The 13,845-nt window shown below is 39.4% G+C and overlaps 1 protein-coding gene across 3 annotated transcripts; it reads left to right on the plus strand.

The window, feature by feature from the left end:
• Nucleotides 1-312: 312 nt before the first annotated feature.
• On the plus strand, nt 313-13,665 carry lbr (lamin B receptor). 3 transcript variants are annotated; one of them, XM_040028224.1, is made up of 14 exons: nt 313-490; nt 5,079-5,253; nt 5,745-5,960; nt 7,573-7,656; nt 8,412-8,598; nt 8,798-8,994; nt 9,120-9,174; nt 9,407-9,601; nt 9,702-9,805; nt 10,697-10,822; nt 10,943-11,111; nt 11,216-11,296; nt 11,744-11,866; nt 12,853-13,665. In XM_040028224.1, exons 2-14 carry the CDS (start codon nt 5,083-5,085, stop codon nt 13,011-13,013), a joined length of 1,869 nt encoding a protein of 622 aa, XP_039884158.1. In that variant the 5' UTR covers nt 313-490; nt 5,079-5,082; the 3' UTR covers nt 13,014-13,665. The 3 variants fall into 3 exon arrangements, with proteins under 3 accessions (XP_039884158.1, XP_039884168.1, XP_039884177.1); XM_040028234.1 differs by lacking the exon at nt 313-490 and adding an exon at nt 504-1,929; XM_040028243.1 differs by lacking the exon at nt 313-490 and adding an exon at nt 1,937-2,076.
• Nucleotides 13,666-13,845: the final 180 nt, after the last annotated feature.

Raw genomic sequence — 13,845 nt, forward strand, 5'->3', positions numbered from 1 at the left:
GTATTAACAGTTTGAAAAATACGTTTATATTAATACTATTTTTATTCCAACATTGTTAGTCTCATAATAAGAATTTTCATTATGCCCTCCAGAATGTTCGCGTTTATAAAGCAAAAAGTATTCATATTATACATACACAGTTTAATTTGGGATATTATTGTCAATACCGCTGTTTTGTCTGACAGTAATTTGATACCGGTAAACAAAGTAGTCGTGACTCTCTCAAAGCCAATCCCAACACAGTTAAAATCCACCGACAACCAATGAAATCGCAGAGTCGTTTGAAATGAACGCTGGACTAACCAATCGAAAGCCTTCGCGCCTTCGAAGTCACTGGTGGGTTTTGCCCGAAGAGGGAGGGAGAACGAGTTCTACGTCAAACGTTAGCAAAGTTCGTTTTTAAAAATATTAAGCTTAATTTATTAATTCGTCGTCGTGATCGGGATATTTTAGCAGTTGTACTTACTGGAATTATTCGCACAATATTAAGGTAAGTCCGTCTTCCAATTGCATGTGTTGGCAATGCAAAGAGCAACTACTCTTTACGTTTCTCTTTGTTGGAAAACTGGGGCTTAGCCGAAGCTAACTCAAGCTGGTCGTATAACGGCGTTGTAGGCTTTGGCTAATTTCTGAAAGGTTATCTTGTTTCTGTTGGTTGAAGTGGGAAAAAAAAAACACAACAAAAAAATTAGTTGGACGAATTTGTTTTAACGTGTGGTGGTAACCTTGCTCTTCGATAGGTCAAGTTTTTATTAGAGTTTGTCGGTTTTGGTAAGCGGAACTGCGAGTGTAACTACCCACCTCTGTTCGGGCTATTCGCCAACAAGCAGATTAACGATAGACAGTTCAGAAATTAGACTGTGCCCGGTAGTGAAACAGTCTTTAAGCGATCGTAACGTGAACGTTTAACTCAGTCGTAATTTCAGCTGCCTGTGTGTCCTTTTTTTAAAGGGTTTGTTGCGTTATTGTCAGCGAGTTTAGCTTTGCCGAACTTATTCATACGTGCCCACGTATTGTTTCTATGGCGGGTGCTTTTGCTTTTTTCGCCAACAGTATTTGAATGCATGACGTTTTCCCTCCTTTCCTTTTCTGTCGCTTGTAGTTGCATCCGCGCTATCTCGAAGCTAACTAAGCTAGCGTATTTCGTTAAAGAAACAGCTCCTGCACTTTGGCAATAACCATTATGTTATCCGAGGGTACGTGAAAAGTGTCGCTTACCCCACTAGCCCAAGCGCAAAAACTGCAGTTAAAGCGATCAGTAAAAGCGGCGCTTTGACAAGTAATTCCAGTTATTCACATGTATGTCATATCTCACATACACATATGTATATAATTGTATAATGCATATATTTGAAGGCAGTGAAAAAGGAGGAAAATGGATACAAAAGTGCGCCTTTTTTAACATTTGAAGCCACATGAGTGCGGTCGTGATACGGTTTATACTCCGTATTCTTTTTACCAGTATAAGACTGTGTGAACTACAGTATGTCTAAACACTGCAGTAACCTGACATTTGATGGCGCCTTAATAGTCCGAGTAAAGTTTGTGCTGCTGTGGGTTATCTGCCTTTCCTTTTATGTGGACCAAAATAAAACAGTTCGGTTTGTCCTACTCCAGAGATGCTCGTGTACATACCCTTTGTCCTTTTAGATGACTTATCTAACTTTTTGGTGTGAGTTTACAACTTGACTCGCATGTTACATTTCAAATGGACTGCGTACCAGGTGGGGCAGTTTTCAGCACAAAGCTGAGGGGTGGATAGGGTGGCTGCCTGTCTTCTATTTTAAACCCCACCCACGTTATAGCCATATCCTTTCATCAGCCCAAAGGGGGGATCTGAGGGGGAACTCTCCTCAGTCAGGAGACACCACATATCCCATATGGAAGCCTGCACGCGAGCCAGGAAAGCAGCATTGGGACATACTTTGGGTGTGTCGTGTTGTGAGATGGGGTGTTTGCGCAGATGCTGTGGGTTTTTGTGTTTTTCGAAGATTCGATCAGTTAGCAGTGGAAATTTATCACTTTTCCTGCTTTTTTTTTTGTTATAACGGTGGTGATTGGACAGTTGGAGCCTTTGTAAGTTAGTGGAGTTACTGTGTGACTATAAAGGCAAACAAGAGACTGATTGTCAAGTTGAAGAAAAAGTCTTTCATTGATGGGTACACCATGCTTAATTTCTGACGTTTGATGGTAGAAAGTACAACTTTCAAAGAGTTATTATATTTTATATTTTAATTTTCGTTTCACTATAGTTTGACTTTTTGCTTTCAGATAGATTCCTGGTGAATGTACTTGTTTCAATTTAATTTGTAATATTTACAAAGGTTTTAATTCAGTTTTTATTAGTTTCACTTTTTAGTTTCAGATTGTAAGATTAGGACATTCAGAACAATACAATAATATACCAATAGAGACAGTCACATCTCAGTAAATGTTGTGTAAAGTTAAAAAAACAAAACAAAAATAACTCAAAGCACATCCTACCTGCCATTTACTGGACTATGGAATTTTAATTAGCATCACTGCTGACATTGGCTGTCATTGGGGTATGTGGTTTGAAACTATTATCAGAACAGATCGGGATTAAAGCTTGAAACCAAAACTCTTCTTGAATGCTGTAAAGTCTGGCATTGCTTTCATGTGGTTATTAAAGTACTGATCCATTATTCTGTTGTAGAAATATATGCAATTTTCAACATTTCAGTACTAGACTATTATCAAGCAAATGGTTAATGAGAAAGGGAAACCAGGATTTAAAAAAATGTTTTTATTTATTTATTTGCAATTGTAAAATATCTTGACTTCTACCAAAGGAAAATAAACAATTTAAAACACTTTATTTCCATAAAATAAGTATTTAAATATTAGAAGTCACAGAGTTAAACTGCATTCTGATAATTTGCTGCCCAAAGAGGTTATCAGCAAAGGTAAACCAGTGAATGCGTGTTCAGGTCAAAAGTAGTAAATTCACTCATGAATACAGAGACAGTTTGTGTGAAATTCCTTGCCTGTTGCTGTGACTTGAATGGAGCGACTCACTGGGACAGACAGCTCTGGATAAACCTCGCAGGGACAGACTTGTCAGCAATTCTGCAGTAGTGTGTTGGTTTTCTAGACACTGAGCCTCCCAGGTCACTGATGTTCTATAATGCTGACTTTGCCTGGCCCTCCTCTTTGTGTCCAGTGATGAGCACTCCTGTTGGATTTTGCCGTTCCGTAGTGTTAGTTAATACACGTCGTCAATTGTGAAATTGTAAACTGAATATCTATAACATCACTGGGTGGATAAATAGAGACACAGGAAACAAGCTTGACAGTTGGTTGCCAAAAATGGCATTTAACCTCTGTATATGAGGATGACCTCAGAAAGCTGCTGCACCACCCCTGTTCTGCCAAGATGGTTTCACACATCTGCCAAAAAAAACAAAAACAAAAAAAAATCAGAAGTGATGACAGGGTGGACTTTTTGTATTCCTGTGTAGTTTGGGGTTTTAGCCTTAACTGTGGATGTAGCCTTGTATTATGATGTCCTCAGGTTAGATATGTTTTGCCTTAATTCTTTTGAAGCATAAATCTTTGGTGAGTGGCCACAGCAGGCTAGTTATCTCTGGTCAGGTTGTAGTTATAGTGGAATTTTATTTTTCCTCCTCTAATTAAGTTCCTGTTTAGACTCACGGCTCTAAGCAACATCTTCTCCATGTTTGGTTTAAATATTTTCTCAATACAATTGCACTGTGCAGTTACATTATGAATTATATTTCCTGCAGTACTTTGCAAACATAGGCTGTATATAAAAGATGGTCTAAGCTTCTGGTGCAGAAAAGCCTCAAACCCGGATTCTTTGTAAATCCAGCAGGGGGCAGTGACTCTGTCAGGGGGAGAGAAATCAGTGGTTTTACGGAAGTTTGCTGTCACATCAGTAGACACTTTAGTGCTGGGTTTCTGGTTTTAAATGCTAGTTACAGGATTAATTGAATATATCACCCTGTTAATGTTGTAAATTCTGGTCTAGTGTCCAGAAAGATGATAAAGCCGGTTACACTCTGTGTCCACAGGCTGTGTTTTTTACACTGGAAGAGCTCGTATTCTCATTTTAAGAGCACATTTTAAGAACTTTTTATTACTAGGTTATAAAATCCACATTCTTCATTGTTTTTCCTCCATGTGACAGTGTTATCATTATTCTCACATCTGCTTGATATTTGGTCATGAGAAATATAAGACTGATAAGTGCAGTGATGATCTAAAAGTCTTCTTTTCAGCTGAGTAACTAGTAATAATGCTGTATTTTAGGTGTGTTTTTCTGCTGAGCATTTAGTGTGGTTTATAGAATTTGGATAAAAAATAAACACAGAGGGAGCAAAAAACACTGCATGTAGATGGATGACAGGTTGCTTACCGGTCATGTACAATGTCTGATTTGTTGGTTAGATCCAGCAAATCGGCTTGTCATTCTTGGCTTCAGAATGTTAAGATGGTTATGTGAAAATATTCTGCTTCATAACAGGACCTCACTAACATGATGCTGCTGCTGCTCCATTCTGTGTTTGCAAAGCACATTCTGTGAGAATGTTCAAGTTTTTGAGACCGTTGTCATACTGTGGTGCATCAGAGTAACTTAAGATGACTAACGATATTTAAGATCAGTCACTACAGATGTATTGCCTGGCCACCGTTGCACTTTATCAAAAGTTCAAAGTTACTGCCAAAGCTGTCAAGTAAAAGTGAAAGCACTGAGATGTTGAGATGCTGCTATTGTTGTCTTTCAAGCTTCGTTGTCTTTCACATGCTGTGCTTCAGTGGTACGAAAGGAGACAGAAGGGGCCGCCTGCAGTGACGAGGCCATTTTTTTTTCAAATGATTGAGCCTTACTGTAAATACCAGTGGCAGGTTTAAATTGATTATTATTTAACAAGTTAGTCCTGCTCTGCTTTTCCTGATATCTCCTATCAGTCTGGTCGAGTTTCTTTGCTTCTCTCTCTTGTCCTCTCTGTTTCACTTTCAGCCACTTTCTCCCCTGCTTGTTGTACTTCCTTCTGTACTGAACTCTTGCTCTGTTTTGATTAACTCCTTGTCAGGTCAATGAAGATGCCTACTGTGAAGTACCAGAAAGGGGACACTGTGATGGGCCGCTGGCCTGGCAGCAGCCTGTACTATCAGGTCAAGGTGCTGGGCTTTGATTCCAAAAGCCAGCTCTACACTGTCATCTACAAAGATGGTACAGAGCTGGAGCTCAAGGAGCAAGACATTAAGGTAGGATCAGAGTCACGTGCTCTTGTGAACTGCAGCTGACTCTTCACTCGGTTTCACTGAGTGCTTTATTGTGAATTCTTTTTTTCCTTTTTCTTTTTTTTTTCCTCAACATTGAAGTCAGATCTGCACATTAACCACTGTGGGTGTAGGTTCAAACCATGAAGCGCTAATGCTTTAAATTAGTTATATTTTTGTTCTAAAGGAAAGATAAAAGAGAAAACACAGACTGGATTGTTAATCAGTGATGATACTGGTATGCAGTTATTAAGTCATGTAAAAGGGATCACTGTAGCTGTAATGTCTGTAGCATTCTACTAATAGTTAAGTTTTAGAACTGTCATGGGTATGGTCAGGAATATATTTCAACTGTAAGATGATGCTCTGTGAAAATTCAGCCTCAGTTTTTAATCTTTGCAACATTTTTTAAATGATAAACGTATAGCAGTCCCCTTTCAGTTGTTTTTCTCCTCCCGATTGTTATTTTCCCTCAGAGCGTCACTGGTTTCCAGACCCGCTCCCGTTCTCGCTCTCGTTCCCGCTCACCAGGCCGCCGTCGCAGCCGTTCACGCTCCCCGGCAAGGACCACACGTCGTTCGTCATCTCGTACAGTGGCAGCCGTCGCTGCAACAGCAATCACAGAGAGTACACCGTCTTCTCGCAGAGATACCAGACTGAAGGATACAGTGGAAGTGAGGCTCAGCCCTGTGGTAAGTGCTTGTGCTGCCTTGTCATTGTCTGATTATAGAATAGTAGTGATTGTCAAAAACATGATAAGGAGAAGTTGAAGAATGCCAGCAGAAAGTGTATAAATGCAGGTAACTGTTATAATGAAGACATACTACATATAGAGAGTCTCTTCTTTAGTTACCTGACTATATCAGTGTTATATAGTCCCTTCTGTCTGTTCCACCTGTTCGCCTGACTACCATGGGACTCAGAGCCTTTAGTTGTTCTGCCGTGAGACTTTAGAACACATCCACCAGATTTCTGGACTACAAACTCCCTCTCTCTACTTTTAAATCACATCTTAAAACCCATCTATTCAGAATTGCATACACTTCATCATGCCTCAGTCTTATTCTGTTTTTTACTTTAATTAGCTTTTATAGTTGTTTTTTGTTGTCTTTACCTTTTGTTTTTAATTATTTTGTATTAATGTAAGGTGACCTTGAAGGTCTTGAAAGGTGCCTATAAATAAAATGTATTATTATTATTATTATCATCATTATATCAATCATTTCACTGCAATGCCGTTTGCCAATGGGTTGCTTAGACAGACATAGTCTTGTCAAAGTCACCCTTCATAAAACTTGACACCCATCAAACGATGTAATCAGTCAGAAATGTGTCCAGATAATATTTGGAGTTGGAAATTGAAGAATTAAGAAGCAGAAAGCTAAGGACGCACTAAGTACTTCATGAGACGCTTGCAACGATAAAAGTGAACTGTGACTAGATGACAGTCGTCTCCACGCTCAGAGCAGCACTTGTCTACATTGCTTTCAGTTTCAGTTATAGTAATCTTTCATAAGGTCCTGGACCAATGGGTTCATTTTTTTAATTTTAATTTTTTTTGTTGATAGTAGTTGTGTGCTTAATGAAGTTCTGGTATTTCACTTTGCCACATGAGTATATTATTTCACTTGTAGTGATTTATTTATTTATATATTTCTTTTTTGTGGAGAGTGCTACTTAGTGTGCCATAGCATGAGATTGTAATGTGTACTGTGGATTCTCCTTGTACAAAGGATGTGCAAAACTAGATATGTAAACATTGCTGCCATTGCTAATGCCAGACAGATAAACATATTCTTAGTTTATTAATGTACAACACAAGTTACCGGTTCAAAGACATTATAGTGCCCACAGATTTGGCCAAATTATGCACCAGGGTGTGAAATACTAGAATGGAAATTCAGGTGCCACACATTTCAATTACACTTAAAACATGATTTGGTTAACAAGGAACGTGATGACTGGACTAATGCAAATGTTTGGGTTTTTCCCCTCGTTTAGACAACTGTAGATTTGTTGCCAGGAACATCCCTACCCAAAATACATTTTAAAAAATGTGTGCGGTACAGAAGTTGTCCCATTAACTGTGAAATAGCCCACAGATTTCTGGCAAGATCCAGTCCATTATCAAATGTCCTAATTCATCAGTACCTTGTCCTTGTGGGGAAATTGTGAGTCATTCATTCTGGTGTTTGACCATAACACAATCACAGTCCCTCTGTATGTTCCTCACATTGTTTTTTTATTTTTTTTGTTTTTGTCTCTGTCATTTCCATCAATCACCCTCCATTGTTTGCTGAGCAGGAACAGACAAAGGCAGCAGAGAACAGTAGCAACAATAAGCATGAAAAGAAAGAGGAGAATAACACTGCTAGCAAAGTGATTGAGGTGAGTTTTGTCTTGCAATTTAAAAAAAAAACCCCAAAAAACGTGTCAAAACTTTTATTTAAAAAGGTTCAAGTGTCTCAAAATAATTGGCTCATAGAAGAACATTTGTGCAGAACACTCCAAGTGAAAAGGTTTTAAACAAAACTAAAAGGCTCTGAGGTAAGTTGCAGTTGATGGAATGTCATGATACATGCACGTCGGGGGCCCATGTATGTTTTCTAACTGAGGGGGGCTCCTCTCACAAGACTGTACTTCATTTAACTAGTCACATGTTGCACTAGCATGTGCTGCCTCTTTACTGTGCCTGTTTCTGACAGTCTAAAGTCCTGTGTGCAGTAATCTGTGCTGCATTTAAGTTAAGATATAAAACTTTTTCTTCTTTGACTTTAATGTTTATTTACTGCAGATTTCTGACAGTTTATTTGTTGTTTTTTGGCTGGAAAAAAGATGTTCTTTTCATAACAGCAAACGGCAATGATCTTTATTGGGCTAAGACACTTAATCTCCTAATTATTTCATTCATGTATTTTGTCAGTGTAGGTAGTAGTGTAGGCTTGTAGGTGTAGGCAGTTTTGTGTTGTGATATTTCGATATTAGTAACTTTGTTTCTTGTTCTATCGATTTCCTCTGTATGAGATGCAAATAGTTGGATTGCATTATCCTACTGATTGGCTGAAATTGTTATGCTTTTGAGTTGTATTAATATGAATTGTTGACTTGTGTCCAATTCTAAATAACCCAAAATCTTATTCCAGAAGTCTGAAGCTAAGGTGGAGGCAGAGTCTGAGAAAAACCAAGGCCCTTATAATCTACGCCGTAGGAAGGCTGACGGAGATGCCAAACCAGCTGAAGCCAAACCAGATCAGCCAGAAAAAAAGGCTAAGGAGGCTGCAGCCCCGTCCACCATCCCCTCCGCCCCACTCGACTTTGGAGGGAAGATAGGTAGGAGGATAGGAAAAATGCATTTTCATGCCACAGCCTCACTTCTGTGAGCTTGTACGAACTCGGTGTATTTGTAATCAGTTAGACACACAAAAAATTAACTATCTATCGGAGCATGGTGGTAGAGATGCCGAGGAAAAGCTGAACCTGACCAAACTGATATTGTTAATATTCCTGCTGTTTCTTGTCTTGCCTACAGGAGCGTACTTCTGGCTGCTCTTCTTGCCAGCCTGGGTTCTCTTTGTAATACTTCAAGGCAACCTAACGGACCCCAGTCTGATCAACGCCCCCCCTCCTCTGCCTCCACTTGACACCTTCTGGGATGCCCAGGCTCTTTGCTTTGTCATCCTCTGGATCTTATTTCAGGCACTGCTTTACATCCTGCCAGTTGGAAAAGTGAGTGAGAAGATCTGAAATTTTTAAATACAAACCCTAAGTTGATGTTTGGCTTTCAACTTCAATCTGTCTTTTTCCAAGTCGCTCCACTAAAGTGCTGCTGGTGTTTGTCTCTTTTTCTCTAGCTGAGTGAGGGCATGCCACTGAGGTCTGGAGTGAGGCTGAAGTACAGAACCAATGGTGAGTCTGTGTGAAGCAACTCCCAATAAGAACATACTACTAAGTCACGTCACTGACGATCACTCATTTGTAACTGTAGCTTCATCTGAACCGATAAATGTCTCTGTCCTTTTTTTTTGTGCTACACTGTTTATAGTAAAGAACTATAGTCATTTATTTGTGTCATGATATTTATTATTATTCTAGTTGTGGTGTTCAGTATATTTTTTTCAGCCTCTGTGTGTACCTCCAGGTTTCTTTGCCATAATGGTGAGTGCTATAGTGGTGGCAGTAGCAGTGCACCAGGGTGCTGATCTTACCTACATCCACAGCCACTTCCTCCAGCTGGCGACTGCCACCTTCATCATCTCCGTCCTGCTCAGCATCTACCTGTATGTCCGCTCTCGCTATGCCGCCTCAGAAGAGCTGGCACTGGGGGGAAACTCAGGTAAGAAGATTGCGTACATTCTGTTGTGCCCCTTCATCTGTTTAATTTGCCAGTTTATGTAAATCAGCAGACCTTGAGTTTGCTTCTGTCTTTTCTCCAGGCAATGTGGTTTATGACTTTTTCAAAGGACGTGAACTTAATCCCCGCATCAAAAACTTTGATCTGAAATTCTTCTGTGAGATGCGCCCTGGACTCATTGGCTGGGTGGGTTGTCTTTGTTTCATTAGTTCTGCTTCATCTGTTTAAAATTAGTCTGAAGCACACATTGTGCTCTCTGCTGGCCATCCAGGGAAATACCTTTTAAATTTAAGTCATCTGATATAACTAAAAGAGTTCCTTGTGTCTGTCTGCTGCTGTAGGGTTAAATTAGACCATCAGTTTAGATTTGATTTAAAGAAGAAAGACGTTCCTTCTATATTGAGCTGAATATCTTTGAATCTTTTAAATTTATTATTTTTTTAAGTTTAGGTTAGGATGGTTAGGGAAAGTGATAGAAATGTACTACTGACTAAGTAAAGTGTGTTAAGAAGATGGAATGAGTCATTTGAGGAGTTCATGAATAAAGAAAATGAGACATAAGAGACCGATAAACGACAGTTAGTGAATGAAGAAGTGAGGGCAGCTATAAAGAGTACAAGGAGTGGAAAGATTGTTAATCTTGATGACATTTATGGAGATATGAGGTGAGATGGGTAGGGAGAGACAGAACAGTGGACTTTTGTGGTTTCGCAAGTGACTCAAGAGTTGTTGGGCGTATTGGATGTGTAGCAACCACTGGTTGGTAGGAAAACTGGTATAATATTGTATCTCAGGGGTATCCCTGACTGGTCACACCTGCATGAATAGGGCCTTATTCATGTCATCCTTTGTTGTTAAATGTCCAAAATGGCAGCCAAAGTTAATGTCACTTGGTTGGTGGTCATGTGTCTACAAAACCTCAATAGTTTAAAGTATGCTGCTTTGATGCTGCCTCAGCATTAGGTTTTCCCACACATTTTAACATTTTTTGCGTTCTCCACAAATGGCAGTTCTGCATTACGGGTGATCAGGAATCTTTCCTAATAATTTTAGTTCTGTGTGTTTTTATGCGTGCAGTGTTTGATCAACTTTGCCATGGCGTTGGCTGAGATGAAGAAGCACAATCTTGATGCTCCATCATATGCCATGATCCTAGTGAACCTGTTCCAGCTGCTCTACGTGGTGGACGGCCTCTGGAATGAGGTAAGCTCAGCAGAGTATTTTTCTATGCCAATTTTACACGAAGTAACTGGTCAGGTTCACAGGTTGTAAACTTGCCAGCCTATCTGTTGTTCAGACCAAATGAATGTGTTTGTTTCCCAGGAGGCTATCCTGACCACCATGGACTTGATGCATGATGGTTTTGGCTTCATGTTGGCTTTTGGTGATCTGGTGTGGGTTCCTTTTACGTACACCTTGCAAGCGTATTACCTGGTCCTCCATCCCAACGCCCTGAGCCTGCCAGCAGTCATAGCCATCGTCACACTCAAATGTGAGGGAGAGCATGAAACTGAATTCACTCACCCTCTTCATATGTTTTTAATATTTTGCTGAGTCATTCTGGTGTTTGATGTGTCCTTTCTCTCTGTATTTCAGTGATTGGCTTCTATATCTTCAGAAAATCTAACTCTGAGAAGAATGCCTTCAGGAGAAACCCATCCAACCCTAAACTGTCCCGTAAGTTCTCCTGTGGGCTTATCCCAAATTAAGTCTCGTTTATGCAACAGGCTTATGTTTCTTTTCCTGATGAACATTCTTTATTGTCTGAGGTAATAGTACTAAGATGAAATAGTCCACTAAATACACATTTTTTTCTGATTCTGATTTTTTTTTTTTTTGTTGTTGTTGTTAAATTAACCCCTCAGCTGTTGAAGGCTGATGGGGTTCTATTGCCCTCATGGTACCCAGTCCTTTTTTTTTTTTTTTTTTTTTTTTTTTTTTTTCATTCAGTTTATAATACTCATCAGTCTAAACAGCAATCTGATGCAGTGTTAGAATGGCCTAAATCTTAATGATCAACATTACATAAAGAGAAAATGAAATGAAACACAAATGAGTTATTGCATGTTTCTCAGTACATGTTGGTACTATTCAGTCATCTTTTTATTCTTGTTGTCTCTCCAGATTTGAAAACGATCCCTACAGCTACAGGGAAAAGTCTGCTGGTCTCTGGCTGGTGGGGAGTGGTTCGCCACCCTAACTATTTGGGAGACCTCATCATGGCTCTGGCCTGGTCCCTACCCTGTGGTGAGTTTGCTTGGCATTTACAGTTAATGTAATAAAGAATGTAGGATGCTAAATACAAAACAAGTCGAGAGCAGGACAGGCAGAGGAGTTTGTAGCAGCACAGAAGCACCCTATTATTTTTAAGTTCATGTCATTTTTATATAGCACCAAATCAAAACAAGTCGCCTTAAGGTGCTTTATATTGTAAGGTAAAGACCCAACAATAAAACAGAAAACGCCAACAATCAGACAGCCCCCCTGTGAGCCAGCACTTTTGTTACAATAGGAGGGAAGCAGTCCCTTTTAACAGGAAGAAACCTCCTGCAGAACCAAGCCCAGAGACGGGCGACCATTGTGTGGGGGTGATCTGTAAACTAATGGTAAACTGCAACTCCTTTACATAGTGGGCTGTCAGTAAATTTGATTACATATTTGTTTTGCAACAATCCCACTAATAATTTTTAAGTGGGAAAACAAAGCAGCTCCACTGCCATCCATCTTTACTTCCTGCACCACAGAGTTCAAAGCTTTACCTGTTTATCTGGTAGCTCTGTCAGTGTTTTTTCTCTTGAAGAAGACTTCTTCAAGAGACTCATGGCATCAAATATCTATTCAGTAGTTTTGAAATTCTGTGTTTATTATTTATTTCAGTTGTTCATTTTGTGATGTGTGCAAAAGGAAAATCTCATGTTGAAATTAATGTACCCATGTAAGTAGTTCAGCCTCTCATTGTGTTGGTTTGCCCTCTGGTGAACACAATGTGATGTTTGGTACTAGTTTGAATCCTCACAGGGACATAAAAACTGCACATTGCCATGGTGTAATCTGTTTTAAAGACTCAATTCTGCTCCAAAAGTTTTTTAACTTTTCCCTGGACGTCGTAGTTAATCTGTGAATGTTTCCATTTGCCTTGAGTGTCTCTCTAATGTTTCTGATATTAACTTGGAGAAAAATGTTCTGGAGTACAGTCAGGCTAAAGCGATGTGGGCCTTGTTTTGTCACTGCAGGTTTCAGCCACCTCCTGCCGTGGTACTACATGATCTACTTCATCATCCTGCTTGTACACCGAGACTCGCGTGACATGAGCGAGTGCAGGAGGAAGTACGGCTCGGCGTGGGACGAGTACTGCAGAACTGTCCGCTACCGGATCATCCCCCGCGTCTACTGAGGAAATCGACCCTGGACACTCAGAGCTGAGGACATTTTTTTGTTTGTTTTAAACCCAGTATAAACAGCTGTGTGAAGGCTCCCAAAATATGAATGGATTGACCGATTTGACATTTGTGTACTTTTTATTTTTTTGATTGCTTAATTCTCAACTGAAGGACTGAATTTTTGATGATCATGATATTATGGACTTTTTGAAAATTGCCTTTTTTATAATTAAAAAAAATTAAAATGTATACATAAAAGTTTACAAAACGAGGGGAAAAATGAAACGCCTCTGCTAGGAATGTCTTGTTAGGATGTATATTTTTGTATATACATATTTTGTTTTTATACTTAAAGAATAACACACCACATGCTTATGTTTTTGGTACATGTTACCGTGCCCCAATTCTAAAAATTTTACAGCATCAGCTTGGCTAATACAGATGATTTTGTAAGTATGGCTTCCTGTTAGGAATTCTGTGGCTTGTGCATATTGTGAAGGATGGGATGGAAACATGCTACCCTCTCTGATAAGCTGTACAGTGGAACTAGGACTCGTGTTTCTTCTCAGGACCAGGGATGTTGTCAGAAAGTCAGATTAGAAAAGTTTTGTCTTAATTTTGATGTGAATACTTTTTATAGAGAGATCTAGTTTTGATTTGAAATTGTAAAAATGATATTAGAGGCTTTGAGAAAAATGCACTAATGCGTCAAAGCATTTTTTTTTTTTTCTTTTTGCGTGATCACTTCCAAAGTGTTTAAATTTGGCTTTGCTACCTCAGATTCACTCACTGTCCACTTCTTCCTCCTTGGTGCTCTCTGGGAGGCAGTGTGTGTAATTATGAGTG

The sequence above is a fragment of the Simochromis diagramma genome, unplaced genomic scaffold (assembly GCF_900408965.1).
Source record: "Simochromis diagramma unplaced genomic scaffold, fSimDia1.1 OVJJ01000746.1, whole genome shotgun sequence".
NCBI lineage: Eukaryota > Metazoa > Chordata > Actinopteri > Cichliformes > Cichlidae > Simochromis > Simochromis diagramma.